Source organism: Rhinatrema bivittatum, unplaced genomic scaffold (genome assembly GCF_901001135.1).
Source record: "Rhinatrema bivittatum unplaced genomic scaffold, aRhiBiv1.1, whole genome shotgun sequence".
Taxonomy (NCBI): domain Eukaryota; kingdom Metazoa; phylum Chordata; class Amphibia; order Gymnophiona; family Rhinatrematidae; genus Rhinatrema; species Rhinatrema bivittatum.
Window position 1 is genome coordinate 301,669 of NW_021820653.1, and position 20,735 is coordinate 322,403.

General features: G+C 49.2%; 1 protein-coding gene across 2 annotated transcripts in view; it reads right to left on the bottom strand.

Moving 5' to 3' along the window:
* LOC115081803 (short transient receptor potential channel 3) overlaps positions 1-20,735 on the bottom strand; it is a 67,179-nt gene that overhangs the window by 39,624 nt on the left and 6,820 nt on the right. For both annotated transcript variants that reach the window (XM_029586175.1, XM_029586176.1), the window contains exon 2: positions 4,507-5,278. In XM_029586175.1, coding sequence (XP_029442035.1) covers positions 4,507-5,278 — 772 coding nt within the window. The remainder of the gene's footprint in view (positions 1-4,506; positions 5,279-20,735) is intronic.

The window sequence follows — 20,735 nt, forward strand, 5'->3', positions numbered from 1 at the left end:
TCTAAATGAGAGAGGTAGGTGAGGATCCTAAGAACATAAGAAGTGCCACACTGGATCAGACCAAGGGCCAGCGAGCCCGGCAGACGGGCTCACGATTACCCAGCAGATCCTCAATAGTCTTCTGGAAAAGGTACGAGCAGTAGCTCCCTTCCCTAAGTAAAGACATTCTTGGTTCCAGAGGAGGCCCAAGAAGATAACTCTCATATGTAAGAAGAGAGGGGTTTACTACAAAGAATCAAGAGGTTTCCTGGAAGCTTGAAGCAGCCTCCAGTGGTGAACTGAAGAAGAGGAGGAGAAAGAGTACGGCTAAGATGAGTCCTTCTCACAACGTTCTCATCCTCATCCAGTACAAAAAGGTGCACAGGAGTAAGATGAGTCCTCCTCACAACGTACTCATCCTCATCTAGTACAAAGAGGTGCACAGGAGTAAGATGAGTCCTTCTCACAATGTTCTCATCCTCATCCAGTACAAAGAGGTGCCAGGACTAAGATGAGTCCTCCTGACAACGTACTCATCCTCATCCAGTACAAAGAGGTGCACAGGAGTAAGATGAGTCCTTCTCACAATGTTCTCATCCTCATCCAGTACAAAGAGGTGCACAGGACTAAGATGATTCCTCCTGACAAAGTACTCATCCTCATCCAGTACAAAGAGATGCACAGGAGTAAGATGAGTCCTCCTCACAATGTACTCATCCTCATCTAGTACAAAGAGGTGGACAGGAGTAAGATGAGTCCTCCTCACAACGTACTCATCCTCATCCAGTACAAAGAGGTGCACAGGAGTAAGATGAGTCCTTCTCACAATGTTCTCATCCTCATCCAGTACAAAGAGGTGCACAGGACTAAGATGAGTCCTCCTGACAACGTACTCATCCTCATCCAGTACAAAGAGGTGCACAGGAGTAAGATGAGTCCTCCTGACAACGTACTCATCCTCATCCAGTACAAAGAAGTGCACAGGAGTAAGATGAGTCCTCCTGACAACGTACTCATCCTCATCCAGTACAAAGAGGTGCACAGGAGTAAGATGAGTCCTCCTGTCAACGTAATCATCCTCATCTAGTACAAAGAGATGTACAGGAGTAAGATGAGTCCTTCTTGTTATGCCTCTGCCCGCGGCTGCTCCGCGGACAGGGCTTCACCTTTTGTCACAGCCCGGACTGCCGCCGAACCGCGCTGCCCTCCTCTTCGCTTGGAATCCTCTTTCTTCGCAGCCTAGTACGATGCCGCCGGAGTGCTCTTCCATCAGGGGAATCCCCTCGTGGGGATTCCCCTCCTCCGCAGCCCGAGTGCTGCCGCCGAATCTTCTTCGTGGCAAAGAGCCGCCAACACCGCCTCCGGCCTTCCTCCTTGCTTCCAGCGTCACTGCAGGCCTTGGCTCCGTCCCCTGTGCTCCAGGGCTCCCTCTAGGTGCTGGCCGCACGGCTTCTTCATTCTTTTAAAGGGACAGCACAGGAATTCCTCTTCAGCCCTCCCAGATGACGTCTTCAGGGCTCTTCCTGTTCCTGCCTTATAAAAGGGCACTGCTCCATTCCTTCAGGGCCTTCGGAAGGATTCACACCATTTCGGAGTAACACCCTCCAGAGCTTCCATCCTCGGAGTTCCACTGTTCCAACGAGGTTATCTTCAAGCTACTGTCCAGAAGACTTCATCTTCAATTCTTCTCTCTTCGTGATGTCTTCTTCGTGATGTCTTCGTCCGACGTCCAGGTCTTTCCTGTCATCTACCTTCTTCGTGGTATGTTCCAGTCTCAGGCTTCCCTTGTCTATTCGTAGATGTCCCTGACGCTTAGATGTTTCAATGTCCTGATGTTCTGAAGTCCGCCTGTTCTGAGTCCCAGATGTCTTGGTGACCCGACGTCCTTCAACAGATGTTCGTCCGTCTTCTTCTTCTACAAAGACTTCCAGATCCTACCCTAAGCAGAGGCCCATTCCTGCTGTCGTCCATCTCTTCAGATGTCCAGGTTCCCTGATGTCAAGATGGCTTCTCTGAGGTACTGCCCTCTGCATACCTTTCTCTTCACTACACTTCTTTATCCTGGAGAACATGTCAGCAGATCTTGGCGTTCCCCGGAACTCTCCAGTCAGTCTATTCTTGATAGATTGGAATTCCTCCATTGGACTTCGTTGAGTGCTGTCCGACTCCTCTCTGTCTGGTGCTCCTCCCGCTCCTAGCATGGTCCGCCACTAGCCTCCCGGTTGTGTAGGGCGCGCAGCGGACAAGGTGGTCCGTGACCAGTCCTCAGGTTGTGTAGGGCGCCTTGAGAGTTAGCACTCCCTAACCTCAAGAGTGTTCCTCTTCATCGTATCCAAGAGTCTCGTCTTGTCTGTCTTTGTACTCAAAAGAGTGTCCTTCTTCATCCTCTCCAAGAGTCTCATCTCCTCTTCAAGAGTACATCTCTTCTTCATCCATGTCCAGGAGTCCTCATCTAGTCCAAGTTCCAGGAATCCTCCTTCTTCTATGAACTCTGACCCTTAGCTCTCCGGACCAGGAGTCCCCTGTTCCGGTTCCATTCTTCATGAGTTCGAACTGTGTCCAAGCTCGCACTTGCTTTCCTATCCTCGGGGTATCTTGGGGCTCCTCTCTGAGTTATCTCATGGATCAGGGGCTCACAATCACACAGGAGCAAGCGATCACGCCTCCAAGCCCCTTCCCAGGGCTTTCCCGCATGCATTCACCACGGAATGCGCAGCCACAAGGCTTGTCCGCAACACTTCTCACAATGTTCTCATCCTCATCTAGTACAAAGAGATGCACAGGAGTAAGATGAGTCCTCCTGACAACGTACTCATCCTCATCTAGTACAAAGAGATGCACAGGAGTAAGATGAGTCCTCCTGACAACGTACTCATCCTCATCTAGTACAAAGAGCTGCACAGGAGTAAGATGAGTCCTCCTCACAACGTACTCATCCTCATCCAGTACAAAGAGGTGCACAGGAGTAAGATGAGTCCTCCTGACAATGTACTCATCCTCATCTAGTACAAAGAGATGCACAGGAGTAAGATGAGTCCTCCTGACAATGTACTCATCCTCATCCAGTACAAAGAGGTGCACAGGAGTAAGATGAGTCCTCCTGACAACGTACTCATCCTCATCCAGTACAAAGAGGTGCACAGGAGTAAGATGAGTCCTCTTCACAACGTACTCATCCTCATCCAGTACAAAGAGCTGCACAGGAGTAAGATGAGTCCTCCTGACAACGTACTCATCCTCATCCAGTACAAAGAGCTGCACAGGAGGGGTGAGATGCGAGAATACCTTCAGAAGCAAGCACCTCCAGGAATTGGGGTTTCATGAAAGGAACCATGCTTGATGGAATCCTTAGGAAATTGCCCATGTATGAACCAGCTGGTTGGGGAAAGCAGGTGGCCCTGAGATCCTCAGCAGCATCCCTGGGATCTTGAAAGCCGATGTTACTTGGAGAAGAAGCTCTGTTTGCGAAGTCTGTGCCAAGCTTAGTCCTTGAAGGAGGTTATGGCCAGTCGGTCTCCCCCCTCCACCACCTCCCCCTTCCTGGAAAGGCCAGAGGAAGGGATGGTTGCTCTTCCTTACTGATGTCCTAGTCCTGCATTTTTCCTGACAGTTCTGCTCTCACTCACAGTGGTGATGAAGCTTTATGACATGATATAGATGCTGTAAAGCGAAAAGTGTAGAGAATGATTTACTGGTGCAAATGGTTCTGTCTGAAATTTGTCCACACTCGGTCAGGATAAAACTACACATGGGCTGTTACTTCGCGTGTACTTTTATCCAGATCAAGGGGAAATGTTTCTAGGGTCATGTGTACAGTGGGGATGATAAACAACGCACAATTGTATTTTAAAATCTGCACGTGTAGTTTTCTAGCCAAGAAACACCTGCAGAAAATAAATATGCATATTCTGCATTGTTTTCAATATGAAAATAAGGGGCTAGCTCCATCTGGTACCAAAATACACGTTGACTTTGCAACTAGACAGGCTCTTTCAGAAATTGCTCCCCAAGGTGCACCTGAAGCAATATTCTTCAAAGTGATTTGATTGCTAAAAATGTATTTTCTGTTAACTATATTGATAGGATCTGTTTAATGTTTGGATGCTTGCCAGGTTCTTGTGGCCTGGTTTGGCCTCTGTTGGAAACAGGATGCTGGGCTTGATGGTCCCTCGGTCTGACCCAGTATGGCAATTTATTCTGTTCTTATGTAATGCAAAGCCCTGGACATCTCAGAGATTTGCTTAGATCTAAAACTGCAGATCTTCTGAGAACCTAGGCAGACTCTGGATCCTGGTTTTAATAGTGGCCCTACAATATAAAATCATGGCGTCCATCCCCGTCATGGCGGCAGATGGAGCACTCTACACATGCCCGGTTTCTTCCACACTTCCCCTGGGCACCCATTGCTTGTCACTGTCAGAGACAGAAAAGATGCAGGACCAGATGGACCTTTGGTCTAACCCAGTATGGCACGTCCCAGTTTCTTATGTTAAATCCAGGTAGTAAACATATGAAAATTGGGATTACCTTGAACTCCTTCTCAATATTGGCCAGCTTGGCTAGCTCATTGCTGAGCTCCAGAGCCGTGTGCACAGGGTCCTCGCTGGACAGAGACAGGTAGGCAGGGCTGGCCAGCCCACGGTAAGCATTGATCCTGGATCGGGAGTGACTGAAGGCGTCGTGTTGCTGCTTGTCTGCACAGTCAGTGCACTTGCAGAAGTAGTCATGGGGCCGCTCGATGCGCGCTCCGCGGCTCAGCAGCATGTGCACAACCTCGTACCTTTGGCAGTGGGCGGCCAGGATGATGGGAGTGACGTCCGGCGAGAACCTGCTGCCATCCTCATCGTAAGAGTAGAAGTCGTCTTCCTGCAGCTCCTGCTCGCCAGGGCTCAGTGCCAACCAGCCACTGCCGGCCAGGGCAGGGTGGCCAAGAAGAGCTTCCACGATGCGCACGTAGCCCTTGCTGATGGCCAGCAGCAGCGCATCGCCAATGCGCGCCAAGTTGGGCTTCTTCAGCAACAGCTCTGTGACCTCCAGGTGCTCGTTGCCCACAGCCAGCTGTAGGGCATTCTGGCCCATGTAGTCCATGCAGTTGACATTGAGGGTGCGAGACTCCTCCAGCATCCGGCGAATCACGGGAATGTTGCCGTACTCCGCCGCATCCAGGAAGCGCTCCTCCTCTGCCGTCAGGCTGGTAGCCCTGCCGTGGAACATGAACGCAGGGCCTCGCACGGCCTGCCGCCTGCCCTTCTCCCGCATCGCGGTGAGGCGCCACAGCGATGGGCTGCCCTCGCCAGACCTAAGTGGAAGGACAAGAGAGATAATGACCTGGGCTGCAGCCGCCACGCCCTCTCTTCCCAACCTGTGATACATGCTACTTATCAGCCCGGATAATTTAATGAAGAAGGCCTTCACCACTCTAGTTTACCACATAAAATCCCAGAGACTATGGAATATGAAGCTCAGGCTGTGTGCCTAAGGTAAGAGGCAACAGGACGAGCACATCCAAAGCTTCATCTGCACAGTCCACCGTTCAGTGGCGAAGTAATTCACTGTGAACTTTAACAAGTAGTGATGCCTGCTGCCCATATTCCACAGGGGCCATGAGGTCTTAGGAGACGATGGCCTAAGCAGATCCCAGTTAGTCCAGGCACTCTCCCGGCCTGAACATTCTCTCGAGGTCATCCCTAAGCAACAGACAAGTCCCGTCTTCATAGAAACCAGTCTGCTCATTTATGCCTGCCTACTGGGCTCTCATTTTCTGGTCTTCTCCTTCTCTTTTCTATCTGTCCCAAGCATGCCTGAATTCTGCTGGAGGTCTGTTCCAGGAGTCCATTCCCTTTCCTTATGCATGGCCCTCTCTTTGGTTCCATATGATAATCCTCAACTTTTCATTCTATGGATAATGCCATATTCTAGTTCTGACAGATATCTGAATGGTTTTTCTTCTAGGAAGTATACCTTACATATGGTTTATAGCAGTTGTTCTCAAAATTGTTCTGTTGACTCCATAGCCAGTAGGGTTATCAGGATATCCACAATGAATATGCATGAGATATCTGCATTCATTGGGGACCCAGTATATGAGGGCTTCCCAAAGCTGTCCTGGAGACATCACGATTGGCTTTTCAGGATATCCTTAAGGAATATGCATGAGATAAATTTACATACACTGGAGACTCTCGCCAGCCCCCCCCCCCCCCATACACACACATACTCATATGCTAATTTATCTAATGTATATTCATTGTGGATATCATGAAAAATCAGTTGGTTGAAGGGTAACCAGGATAGTTTTGGAAAGCACTGGCTTACAGTACATGACACTTGGGTCACTCTCCCTTATCAATGTCCTTCGGTAGATGTATATAGAAACATATAGAAACATAGAATTGACAGCAGAAGACCAAACGATCCATCCAGTCTGCCCAGCAAGCTTTCACACTTATTTTTTCATACTTATCTGTTACTCTTGTCAATTTAAATAATTTTTTTGGTTCTATTTCCCTTCCACCCCCACCATCGTAGATAGCAGTGCAGGAGCTGCATCTAAGTGAAGTATCTAGCTAATTGATTTGGGGTAGTAACCGCCATAATAAGCAAGCTACTCCCATGCTTGTTTACCCAGCCTGTGCAACTCAGTCCTTGTTGGTTGTTTGAATACAAATCCTCTTTTCTTCATTCCCCCTGCCATTGAAGCAGTGAGCTGTGCTGGATATGTATTCTAAGTGAAGTATCAGCTTGATTCGGGGTAGTAACCGCCGTAACAAGCAAGCAAGCTACACCCATGCTTATTTGTTTTACCCAGACTATGTAATTCAGACCTTGTTGGTAGTTGTCTGAATATAAATCATCTTGTCTTCATTCCCCCTGCGCTGAAGCAGAGAGCTATGCTGGATATGCATTGAAAGTGAAATATCAGGCCAAAGGTCGGCGCTAATTTCTTCCGGCGCCGGGAAAGTGCACAGAAAAGCAGTAAAAACTGTTTTTCTGTGCACCCTCCGACTTAATATCATGGCGATATTAAGTGGGAGGTCCCGAAGAGTGAAAAAAAGAAAAAAAAATTTGAATTCGGCCCGCGGCTCTTGGGCCGAAAACCGAACGCTCAATTTTGCCGGCGTCCGGTTTCCGAGCCCATGGCTGTTAGCGGGCTCGAGAACCGACGCCGGCAAAATTGAGCGTCGGCTGTCAATCCCGCTGACAGCCGCTGCTCCTGTCAAAAAGGAGGCGCTAGGGACGCGCTAGTGTCCCTAGCGCCTCCTTTTCCCCGTTTCTACCGCGCCACCTAATTTGAATACTGCATCGCGCGCACCGGCAAGGGGCCGGTGCGCGTGCCAGGAGAGCAGGTGTTCATCCGCTCTCCCGCGGACTTTACTGAATCGGCCTGTTAGTCTCGGTTATTATCTTGAACCCTTCCTCGGCAGTAAACGGCAGCGTGCTCGGTGCTGCGCTACAGAAGCGACGTATGGTGAATGTACCCCTGTTCGCACCACAGCGACCTACGGCTTCGCCTTTTGCCTTGGGTTCATCCCCCTCTCCATCGAGTGTGGCTGCTGAGCACCTCTCTTCCATCCTCCTCCTCCTCTCACCTTTAACTCTTTTAGTCTTTCTCTTTTCGGTTATTTGTACCTGACTCCCATTGCTCAGCCGGTTTATCATTTTTTCTCCAGCTCCCAGACTGACCGGAGCTCGCTGCATGGAACAGTATTAAGAGCTCTACTGAAATCCAGACAGGGCACATTTGCTGCCCCGATCTCACCTCATCATAGAAACCAAACGGAAGTGTCTCAGGAGAGGGGCCTTATCTCCGGCCTCCAGTCCGGGGTCCCAGCCGTTGCTGGTGCAATCGGGAGCTTCCAGGGAACTGGGACTGCGGTGCTCTGAGAGTCAGCCGGGCCTGCACCTAACCCTGCTTTGGGGGCTGCCGGTCTGAGGCCTACCATTCTTGGTACGGCGCGGCTGCCCTGCTCCTCAGCTGGTCAGCCTCCTCCTCTTTCCTTTTACGTGCGGAGTTGGTACAGAGGCCCTTCCTCCTCCCCAGGTCGTGTAGCACTTTTTACACAGACTGGACAAGTCATCCTAAAGCTCCTTTACGCCACAGCAGATTTTCTGTCAGGGTCCCAGATCCCTTCTGGACAGCCCAAAACAAAGAGCTCTCCTGAACCCAGGGATAGGAACTCCCTCCCTTCTCTGAAAAATCCTAAAGTAGGAACCGCCTTCCAGTTCTTGGGAAACTCTCACTCCTACCAGTCCTCGACCTTAGGATCCATAAAATACTGGGGATATCACTGAAGAGGCACTCACAGCCCACAGGACAGAAGTGACCCCTGCCATTCCTCAAGAGTGGCAACTACTGTCCGACTAGAGTGACCATACAGCTCCATGTCAAGGGGGACAAGCCAATCCAGTCCTGGTTTTACCCCATTGCATTCATGGAAATGTAGTTCTGATTTCTCTATTGATTTCCATAAGAAAAGCAGAATGATGTCTCCTTGCATGCATTGGGGTAAACCGGGAGCTGGTTCAATTTTTTTCCCCTTGATAGGGAGCTAGTTGGTCACGCTACATGCAAAGGTAAATGTTAAAACAACCGCACCGGATTGGCTATGTGGTCACCCTATGTCTGACTCAAACAGACCTGTGCCAGGATCCCCACACCTCTTTCACAGCTCCAGCCGGGGCACGGTCCTAAAGAATCAGTAAAAGCTGCTGGGTGAAAGGGTAGAGTCAGATTAACATTCGGGGCACTTCATGCCAGCTACCCCTGTTCAGAGTAGTTCCTGCAACAAAATCCAAGCCTTCCATCCTTTCCTGGGAAGGGTTAGACATGAGAATTAGGGAATGCAGGCCTTCACACACAGGCAACAACATCCAGTCTACTCAGAGCTGCAGTTAACCCTCTTAAAAGCTGCTAAATCGAGCCGTGCTCCACCAATCTATACGTCTTTCCAAGATTTAATGAGCACAAATGAGCCTTCTGAGTGCAGTCAGGCCTGTAGTATTGATTACTGTCAGGGCCGACCTTTCCTGAGTTCCCATCTCGTCCTCCTGATTCTTCCCCGATGACAGAGAGCGGCTGCAAGGGGAGGGCCTGTGTGAGGCACGCGCCCTTCTCCCAGCTGGCGCCGAAGCCTCGTGTCTACACGTGCTCCGGGATGCTGGGAATAGCACATCCTTTCTTCATGCCACCAGCAACAGCGGCCCTCTTACAAATTTACAATAGGCAAAAAAGAAATCAACATTTCATTCCTGTATCTCTTGTATCACAGTGCAGCAAACGGTGAGGCAAAGCGACAGAATATGTAGAACAAAAGGTGCATAATCTTGGGGTCCTGGGGGGCTGCGAAATGGCCTGGTTTTTCAAGCTGTCCTCCATGAATATTCATCCAGCACATCTGCATACATCTGGTCTGCAGAAGCAGGTTAATTTGCATGGCTTGGCTAGAGCTGTGTGTGGCCCTTCAGGTAGGGCTGTCAGCTGATTCTCCGACACTCGGAACAGGTAAATCTAGTCCTGGCTGTACCTTACTGAAAGCAAGGAGTCTTAAGGCAAGCAGAGCTAGAAGGGAAAACCCTTATAACATGGACCAGGTGACAACCCTACCCGCAGGACCGAAGCTCTGCAGCGTTAATACGGGGAAGTCTAATGTATGCCGCCTGGGTGAGGTCGGGTTCTCGTATCCAGTGGTTGAGGCCACTGAACCGGCTGTCCTCAATGAATATTCATGAGATATATATATATATGTGTGTGTGTGTGCATATACTCAGCCTAAGAAAAGGTTACTTTACATGCCATAGTTATCCTGAAAACCCTATCTGTTCTGGGAATAGGAGAATCCTTTTTACCTATCACTCCCCTCCTCACCCTACTCTTCTGTAGCCCATGTGTTCCTGGCGCGCACAAGACTCTATCTCCCTGCTAAAGTCATTCGGTGTAACGCTTCTGGCTAGCTCCCCACTGACTCCCAGCTTCTGGCTAGCTCCCCACTAACTCCCAGCTTCTGGGTAGCTCCTCACTGACTCCCCGCTTCTGGGTAGCTCCTCACTGACTCCCCGCTTCTGGGTAGCTCCCCACTGACTCCCAGCTTCTGGATAGCTCCCCACTGACTCCCAGCTTCTGGGTAGCTCCTCACTGACTTCCAGCTTCTGGCTAGCTCCCCACTGACTTCCAGCTTCTGGGTAGCTCCGCACTGACTCCCAGCTTCTGGGTAGCTCCTCACTGACTCCCAGCTTCTGGGTAGCTCCTCACTGACTCCCAGCTTCTGGGTAGCTCCTCACTGACTTCCAGCTTCTGGGTGCTCAGTTTACTGGCGAAAATCATCTTCCAATGCAAAATAAAAAACAAAAAACAACCAAATCCCAAGAGCAATAAAAGCCATGGGTATCTGGTCCCAAAATAACAGTAGATATTAGACCTGGGAGCTAATGTGGCCTCAATCAAATTCCCCAAAATATTACAAAAATTGGTATCACAAAATATGGTGGAAACCGTATTATCGGTCTCTGCCCGTGCGCCTCAGTCATGTTTTAATAATCACTCCTCCAAATAAAACAAACATGCTTATCTATATCTTATCTTTATATACAGAAACCCCAACCCTCAGAGCTAACAATATCTGTCTCAAGGGGATCACAAGTTATCTTTCAGTCTCGTCAGTAACATTTTTGGTTCTCCGTCTTTCCACAGGGTCCAGAAAACCTTGAAACACATGGCAGACTGCTCCAGGTAATACAAGGAAGACCTTTGCCATGGGTGCTGAGCTCTAATCCCCTCAAGACAGACCCATCAGTGCAGCTTGACAGTTCGTTCCTGTTTCTGAATTTTACAGCTGCTGTTTCCAGGGGCGAGTTTACATGAAAGAGAGGACACACAAGGAGACCGCTCGGACCTGACAGCGGGGGATATTCGCTTTCATCCTGAGAGGGTCCATAACATTGAAAGATTTGAGCCCCGGTGTTGGAAATATAACTGTGGTAAGGGTTTCATAATCAGGATCCCTAACCCTCTGAGCTTACATTGTGCTGGGACCCTGTATTCGTAAAAAGACTTTAAGACTGAACTATTAAAATGATGTCTCAGACCTGCCAAAGGGACTTTAATACTGCTCAGCCCACTAGTTGTTCCCTGCTGTGAGAAGAGAGGGGGCCAAAGGAACTGTTTGTAGGTTAGACACAGCATCAAGTTTATGCCTCTGCAGAACCAGCAGCTACATGGTTAACCAGGCAGCTTATAGAGTGAGGAGACCACATGACCTTTGGGAGCCTATGGGAACTGATCAGCCGCCAGGAAGGAATGGACAGAGCTGCTGCACCTATCAAGACTGAAACAAAAGAAAAAAAAAGGTGCATTTTGTGTTCTGCAAAGTGGTCAGAGCTGAGCAGCACCAGAGGAGAGGCACAATCATAGCAGAAACGGGCTGCCAGCAGGGCAGGGGAGTAGAAGAAACCCACGGAAGTTGGGGACAGAGGTCATTGGTGTCACGGCGTGCAAACAGACCTAGGGCTCTGGATCTGGAGTTGCAGCTGAAGCCCGGCATTTCCCTGTGTGTGTTGTGGGATAAGTGACTGAGATATTTAGAGGGGGGCTTTATCTCTGAGAACAATTTAGACCCGTTTACAGCATATGAAAGAGTTTGGTGGGTAGGGGTAAGATCCCTTTAACCAGGGAGCTGCAAATAAAGAATACATTTAAGTCTGTTTTTTAACCCCTGCAGAAAGGGACCCTGCTTGAGAGGATTGTTCTGCCTCCACCGTGCATGTGCATGTTTCTTGATTATGTCGCCAGCTAGTGTCATCTTGTGATATGGCACAGCTTAGCATCTGCAGGGTTTTAAGTTCCCTGCCCTGATTGGTTATTGCTAGTTGCTGTTTGAATTTTTTCCGGAACTTCTTATTGGAGGTGTTTGGCAGACACCGGGGAGCGAGGTCACCATAGGCGACTCCGCCTCCAGTCAAGACAGAATCTGATTACTCAGTAGGCTGTGGATCCACAACCTGAATATTACCTGTTTGCTCTAACTTTCTCCTCTCCCTTGACTCCAGGAATGCCTGGGACAGTTTACTTTCAGCTGGAAGAGATCTCCTGGCAGGCTCACAGCTTATTCTGATCTTCCTTTTGAGCTCTGAGAAGCATCATCTTTTCACCTCTTATTTACTGTTAACCCACAGCTACTGTCAACTTCTTACAGCTGAGTCGGCCTCTTCAGATAGTGCACCTCCCATCTATTGTGAGGGTTGAATAGGTCTTCATTCAAATACATGTTTTTGGTACCCAAGAGCTGAGTTTATCCGATATCTGCAGCTGGGGAAAAGGTTTAGCCGACTGTATAGGCCCTCTCACTAGAAGACGAGAGCCGAGGCAGTCAGGGAGTACGGTTTCTGCTACTTTTCAGCATTCATCAGCTTTCACATAGGGCAGACCGGGCCCCACAGTTGCTGTGGGCAGACAGACGGTGACTGGGCTTTCAGTGCATTACAGTTCCAAATACCCAGTGATTACCTGTTTACAATCCTGTTCGCTTGCGTGATCCAGTGACATTTGCACATTTTACTTCAGTGTTTGTTTCCCGTTGCTGTTTACTTCTGCTGACTTAAGCTCTATTATTCTCCCCCCCCCCCCCAAGCTCTCACTTGCAGGCTAATTTTAAAACGAGCACGCGTACGCCCATACACGCACGTATTGGCGCGTGCACGGAGATCCACTGGAATTTTAAATTGTACCGCGCGCCAGAAGCGCTCTCCCACTGGTAAGCACCAGGTCCGGTATCGCTCCCTCTCGGGTGGGTTCTGTTACCAGCTGACCGGAACGGTTCTTCCTGGATCTCGCTGCTCCCAGAAAATACTGCAGTCAGGGTGCCCCAGCCAGCGTTCGGCAGGTTGAAATCCCCTAGCGATAGCTCCTCCCCTTGCACAGCAAGTTTGTGACTATTCTCCAATAAATCTCTCTCTCTCTTTCTTCCATTTGCAAAGTCTATATTACACCAATATAAACAGTTCCATTCCCTGTCCCCAGATTAACTCACAGAGCCTCCTACTTTACACCTAAATCTTGCAATTCTGTTGCTTTCATATTCATTTTTATGTAGGGGCCCTCTAGGTCCCCACTATCTATTTCTGTCCCTAATTTAAGGCCTAAATTAGGATCAGGAATTAGGCAGAAGGAGTTGGCAGCCCATCCCTTACGGAAATCTCCGGTGGGGATGCCTGCATTGGGTCAGTCGGCCTGTAGAAAAGCAGAGATGAGGTACGATTGAGTTTTGGAGTGGCAGTTTCAGTTGGCATTTTTTTTGTGGAGTTCAGGAGGAGAGTTTGGAGTTTTCCTCCATTTTTGGGCCCCACAGCCTGATAGTCGGGGAAGAAGCAGATTTCTGACCAGTACCCGGTTCAGACTGGCAGGGAGGGTGTCTGGGAGCGGAAAAGTTCCTTGGGAAGAGTTTTTGTTGTTGGCGTGGAGCCTGGTCCTGCCTGGAGGAGGTCAGGATACGGCGCTGCGAGTCCCTGCCCACGATGGTGTCCAGTGTCTGTTTGACTTTAAGCAAGGACATCCCAAGTGTGAGTACATTTGAGAGAGAAAGAGACGGAGAGACTGTTTCCCATCCACCCCCATTTGGCTTGGCCTGGGAGGTTTATCCTCCCCCGGCGGCCAGAAAGGAGGGTAGGGGCCTGTGGACTGAGACAGAGAGAGAGAGAAAGTCAGGTTTGTGGCCCCGGTATTCAGGAAATCCACCAACGAGGGGCTTACATTTACATACGGTGTCACTCTGCCTGGTCTTTCCTGAATAGATTGTAGCCCGGTAAAACTATATCCTAACCATGCTTTTCCACAGCAGCCACGACATCCAAGTCAGCTTCTTCCATGGCTGCCTTTAGATCAGGGGCTCTGTCTGTGCAGGCAGCATTCAGGTCTTCCTGTCCCTGTCCTCTGAAAAGGACCTCAACAGCTGCTTCTGGAGCCGGGCCCCCGTCACACACTTGAAGAAAATCCCAGGTGTGATGGGCCCTAGGGTGCCGTAACCATTAAGCCCTGGGTAACGCGAGCTTTACACAGTGAGCGAGGGAGGCGCCTGTCTGTACAGTGCTGGGATGGCCGTCCCCTCCACTCCCGGGAGCTCTGGGGGCAGGGCGACCTATTTTTGAAGGTTTAGGAAATGTTTTGGGAGCTTTTCCTGTGTGGATTTTTTTGGGCCTGCACTTAGGTCTCCTGCAAAACCCTGCTGGGAGTCTGGGAGTGAGTTAGGCCAGGGGTAGCTGCCCTGCCTATCCGCCCCCTGGCCGGTAGGGTTTGTATCCCAGGATAATTTGGGCTTTTCAGAAGACTTTCATCTGTAGGAAGCCCGGTGAGACCCGGGGTACCACCTGGATTCAGGGCCCGGGAAGACCTGCCCCCGCTACGCTCTCCACGAGGGCAGAGGAAGGTAATGACCCGAGCCCAGGACCTTCTGGTGCTTTTAATCTCGGTTTGGGGTGGGAAAAAGATGGAAAAATTACTTTGAGAAGATCTGGGAGGAAGCCCATCAAAAGGAAGAACTGAGTGGAGCTGCTGTCCCAGAGTGGCTCCCTCCCACCAGGGATTTGTCACTGAAGAGCGACGCACCAGGAGTAAAGAACTCATAGGAGCATTGAGGACACCCATCCGGAGTCGTTCACCCCCTGGGGGCAGAGAGGACGGGACCCTGTGCAGGGACCAGTGCTGCCCACACAAGGAACTCACTTTATCCATGCCCCGGAGGGTGGGCGTTTCCCTGCCCCTGCTTTAAGAGACCCGTGCACAGCTGCAGCACTAGAGAAATTCGTGTGGTGCAGAGGACTTCGTTTCTGCTGCTCTACTTCACCTGACTTTTGCCATAGTAAAGACTTTGATTTTGGACACTAACCCAGTCACCCCAGTATATATATATTGGGCACACACAGCACACATAATGGAGAAATTACTTACCTGATAATTTCGTTTTTCTTAGCTATTTATTATTTATTTAACATTTCTTTTATACCGATATCAGGACCAGTGGGTTATGTGCTCCTCTGCTAGCAGATGGGAGACGGAGTCAGATTTCACCCTAGATATACCCCTGCGGTGAGCTCAGCTCTTCAGTATTCTGTTCGAAAAGCCATTGCGGATATATATTTGCTTAAATAACTGATTAAAACTGATTAAACTTGATTGAACTGATTTCAAAAACTGGAGACTGCCAGTGCACTCAACCAATTAACGCCGACACCGGACAAGCTGTGGGTGTCTTGAACTAGGGATAGGCAACGGCTTATCCATATTTGCTTAGTCTCGAGGTTCGCTTTCCGAGGTCCTCCTTCCGTGGGGCAGCCGTGGGCGGGATGCTGAGTCCATCTGTCTGTTATGGTTTTGAGGTGTTTGGTGGATTCTTAGGTGCTGCAGTGATGGCCAATCCCACAGGGAGGAGCCCCGCGGGTAACTGCAGTACCAGGCTAGACTCAGTTGCACAAACACAGAGATAGTTTTATTATACCGCTTGTAGAGTTCACTAGAGGTGGCAGTAGTGAGCAGATTCCTGCAGCAGCAGTCTGGGGTCCTTGGCTGAGGAGACCTGTCCCACAATGGTGGTGTAGGGGAGCTCCGAGGCAGGTTTCCAATCAGGAGCTGTAGGTGAGACAGACTGGTAGATGTTAGATTACTCACAACTCTTGTAGCTGCAATGGGAGAGTTCCCAGCAGATAGAAGTAATGGTAGCAGGCACCAAGGTAGACAGCTCAGGCCCTCGAGGAGCGAGTACCTGGATACTGGATAGGCACCTGGAAAGAAGCATAGGCCCCCCGAGGAGCGGGTACCCAAGTTAGTAGAACCCCAGAGGGTAGAGAGAGCTTCCAGCAGCAGCAAGAAGTGGCAGAGCAGCTTAGACCAGACTAATCCAATCCTTCCTAACTCAAAGTCAGTCAGCAAATGGGCAACCTAAATACCCGGAAGGTGTGACGTCACTTGAGATGGACGCCCCAGAAGTTTGCGCCAACTCTGGCGCAAAGACATGGGTAGCGCGTGCACGTGCACCCTAGGAGGCCCTCAGGTGAATTATGGCAGAATGCCTTGTCATAGCCATTCCAGGGAAGCCGGGGAGTGCGGCAAGCAGAAGCGGCGGTCACCATTTTCCCGAGGCTGGTGGAGAAAGCGAATATTGAGGTGAGGCATGTGGGACGAAGCCGTCTGAGTCCGACGGACGCAACACTGTCTACACTAAGGAAAACAAAATTATCAGGTAAGTAATTACTCCATTTCCTAGCGTTTAGCCAGATGGACTCAGGACCAATGGGATGTACAAAAGCTACTCCAAGACAGGGCGGGAGGTTGCCCGTGGACCACTTAGTACTGCCCTTTGCGAAGGGAACCTGGAGAAGGTGTGTAGGGAGGACCAGGTCGCTGCCTGACATCTTGGCAGGTGATAGCAGCTTGGTTTCTGCCCAAGATACTGCCTGGGCCCTTGTAGAATGAGCATTAACCTGCAGTGGTAAGGGCTTTCCTGCCTCTATGTAAGCTGCCTTGATTACGTCCTTGATCCAGTGGGCTATGGTCGCCCGAGTCTTCCGAGTCCTTTTGTTCATCCGGAGATGGTTTGGTTCAAATAAAACTCGGAAACCACTTTCGGTAGGAAAGAGGGGACTGTGCGCAGTTGTATGGATCCAGGAGTGAACCTAAGGAATGTTTCCCGACAGGATAGTGCCTGTAGTTCGGAGATGCGACAAGCTGAACATATTGCCACCAGGAATACCGTCTTCAATGTTAAGAGGCGTAGTGACAGACTGCATGTTGGTCTGAAGGAAGCTCCCGCTAGGAAGTCTAATACCAGATTGAGGTTCCATAGGGGCATCGACCACTTTAGGAGTGGCCGAAGTTGCTTAACCCCTTTTAGGAAACGGGTCAAATCTGGGTGATCTGATAGATGGATTCCGTTCAGTTAAGTTCTGAAGCAGGAGAGGGCTGCTACTTGGACCTTGAGGGAGTTGACTGACAACCCCTTCTTCATACCGTCCTGTAGGAACTCCAGAATCATGGGGATCTTGGCCGTCCGCAGGAGTATCCCGCGATCTTCGCACCAGGCTTCGAATATTCTCCAGATCCTTATATGTCACAGATGTTGAGAACTTGCGCGCCCGGAGCAGGGTATCAATCACAGCCTTCGAGTAACCACACTTCTTTAGGCGAGTCCTCTCAAGGTCAGACCGTAAGAGAGAATAAAGATGGATCTTCGTGAAGAATCGGGCCCTGCCGGAGAAGGTCCCTGTGTGGAGGTAGGCACAGAGGGCTCCCCACAAGGAGTCTTTGCATGTCTGCGTATCATGGGCGTCTTGGCCAATCCGAGGCCACTAGCAGAACTAGTACCCTATGGTATTCTATCTTGCGGATGACCTTGCTCAGTAGTGGCCATGGGGAGAAGGTGTACAGGAAGTCTTCCTTTGGCCAGGTCTGGACAAGAGAGTGTCGATCCCTTGGGAGTGTGGCTCTCATCTGCGGCTGAAGAACCTGGGGACTTGGGCACTGAGAGAGATGGCCAGTAGATCCGTGGCTGGGAGGCCCCAGCAATTTACTATCAGTTAGAAGGCTGTGGTCGACAGTGTTCATTCCCCAGGGTGCAGGCTCTCTCTGCTGAGGAAATCTGCCGAGACGTTGTCTTTTCCTGCGATGTGGGAGGCCGAGATCCCTTGTAGGTTTATCTCTGCCCATCCCATGAGAGGGTCTATCTCCAGAGGCACCGGCTGGCTCCTGGTTCCTCCCTGGCGGTTGATGTAGGCAACCGTTGCAGCATTGTCCGACATTACTCAAATCGCTTTGCCTTGGAGTCTGTGGCTGAATCACAGGCACACTAGTCTGACTGCTCGAGCTTCCAGGAAGTTTATGTTCTATCCCGCCTCTTCCTTACTCCCTTGTCCCTGGGCCATCAGTTCATGACAGTGGGCTCCCCACCCTCGTAGGCTTGTATCCTTGGTGAGCACAATCCAGTTAGGTGGGGATAGGCTTACTGCTCTGTTTAGGTGGTCTTCCTGTAGCCACCACTGAAGATGATAACGTACCTCTGCTGGTAGTTGGAGGCGAATTGAATAGTCCTGGGATAGTGGGTTCCAGCATGACAGTAAGGAGCACTGGAGTGGTCGCATGTGAGCCCTTGCCCACGGAACAACCTCCAGGGTTGATGCAATGAGCCCGAGGACTTGAAGATAGTCCCATAACTTGGGGTGTGCATTGGTCATTAGTCATCGTAATTGTCCCATCAGTTTCCTTCTCCTCGGGGGAGGGAGGATGACTTTGTTCTGTTTGGTGTTGAAACAGGCCCCCAGGTACTTGCTAAGCCGAAGGGTAGCGCTCGGAACTGGTAATGGTGACCCAGTATCGCAAAGCGTAGAAAACACTGGTGATCTTGATGAACTGGAATGTGAAGATAGGCTTCGGAGCAGTCCAGGGAGGTTATGAACGCTCCTGGTTGTACTGCCATTATGACTGAGCAAAGAGTCTCCATGCGGAAGTATAATATCGGCAGATGACAGTTGACGTTCTTGAGATTCAAGATGGGTCGGAATGATCCTTCTTTCTTAGGAACGATAAAATAGTTGCAATAGTGCCCCGTATTTTGTTGGGGTGTAACAACCGGAATTATTGCCTTCAGACTGATTAGTCTTGTCAGAGTGGCTTCCACTGCCAGTCTCTTGGTGTGGGAGTGGCAGGGTGACATCATAAATTTGACCCGAGGGATGCTGCAGAACTCCAGAGAGTAACCATCTCAAATGATGTTTAGTAACCATTTGTCTGACTTGATCTCGACCAATCATTGATAGAAGAGGGAAAGTCATAAGAACATAAGAAAATGCAATACTGAGTCAGACCAAGGGTCCATCAAGCCCAGTATCCTGTTTCCAACAGTGGCCAATCCAGGCCATAAGAATCTGGCAAGTACCCAAAAACTAAGTCTATTCCATGTTACCGTTGCTAATGGCAGTGGCTATTCTCTAAGTGAACTTAATAGCAGGTAATGGACTTCTCCAAGAACTTATCCAATCTTTTTTTAAACACAGCTATACTAACTGCACTAACCACATCCTCTGGCAACAAATTCCAGAGTTTAATTGTGCGTTGAGTAAAAAAGAACTTTCTCCGATTAGTTTTAAATGTGCCCCATGCTAACATCATGGAGTGCCCCCTAGTCTTTCTATTACCCGAAAGAGTAAATAACCGATTCACATCTACCCGTTCTAGACCTCTTATGATTTTAAACATCTCTATCATATCCCCCCTCACCCGTCTCTTCTCCAAGCTGAAAAGTCCTAACCTCTTTAGTCTTTCCTCATAGGGGAGCTGTTCCATTCCCCTTATCATTTTGGTAGCCCTTCTCTGTACCTTCTCCATCGAAATTATATCTTTTTTGAGATGCGGCGACCAGAATTGTACACAGTATTCAAGGTGCGGTCTCACCATGGAGCGATACAGAGGCATTATGACATTCTCCATTTTATTCACCATTCCCTTTCTAATAATTCCCAACATTTTGTTTGCTTTTTTGACTGCCGCAGCACACTGAACCGACGATTTCAATGTGTTATCCACTATGATGCCTAGATCTCTTTCTTGGGTTGTAGCACCTAATATGGAACCCAACATTGTGTAATTATAGCATGGGTTATTTTTCCCTTTATGCATCACCTTGAACTTATCCACATTAAATTTCATCTGCCATTTGGATGCCCAATTTTCCAGTCTCACAAGGTCTTCCTGCAATTTATCACAATCTGCTTGTGATTTAACTACTCTGAACAATTTTGTGTCATCTGCAAATTTGATTATCTCACTCGTTGTATTTGTTTCCAGATCACTTATAAATATATTGAAAAGTAAGAGTCCCAATACAGATCCCTGAGACACTCCACTGCCCACTCCCTTCCACTGACAAAACTGTCCATTTAATCCTACTCTCTGTTTCCTGTCTTTTCGCTGCAATCCATGAAAGGACTTCGCCACCTATCCCATGACTTTTTACTTTTCCTAGAAGCCTCTCATGAGGAACTTTGTCAAACGCCTTCTGAAAATCCAAGTATACTACATCTACCGGTTCACCTTTATCCACATATTTACTAACTCCTTCAAAAAAGTGAAGCAAATTTGTGAGGCAAGACTTGCCTTGGGTAAAGCCATGCTGACTTTGTTCCATTAAACCATGTCTTTCTATATGTTCTGTGATTTTGATGTTTAGAACACTTTCCACTAATTTTCCTGGCACTGAGGTCAGGCTAACCGGTCTGTAGTTTCCCGGATCGCCCCTGGAACCCTTTTTAAATATTGGGGTTACATTTGCTATCCTCCAGTCTTCAGGTACAATGGATGATTTTAATGATAGGTTACAAATTTTTACTAATAGGTCTGAAATTTAATTTTTTAGTTCCTTCAGAACTCTGGGGTGTATACCATCCGGTCCAGGTGATTTACTACTCTTCAGTTTGTCAATCAGTTCTACCACATCTTCTAGGTTCACCGTGATTTGATTCAGTCCATCTGAATCATTACCCATGAAAACCTTCTCCATTACGGGTACCTCCCCAACATCCTCTTCAGTAAACACCGAAGCAAAGAAATCATTTAATCTTTCCGCAATGGCCTTATCTTCTCTAAGTGCCCCTTTAACCCCTCGATCATCTAACGGTCCAACTGACTCCCTCACAGGCTTTCTGCTTCAGATATATTTTAAAACATTTTTACTGTGAGTTTTTGCCTCTACAGCCAACTTCTTTTCAAATTCTCTCTTAGTCTG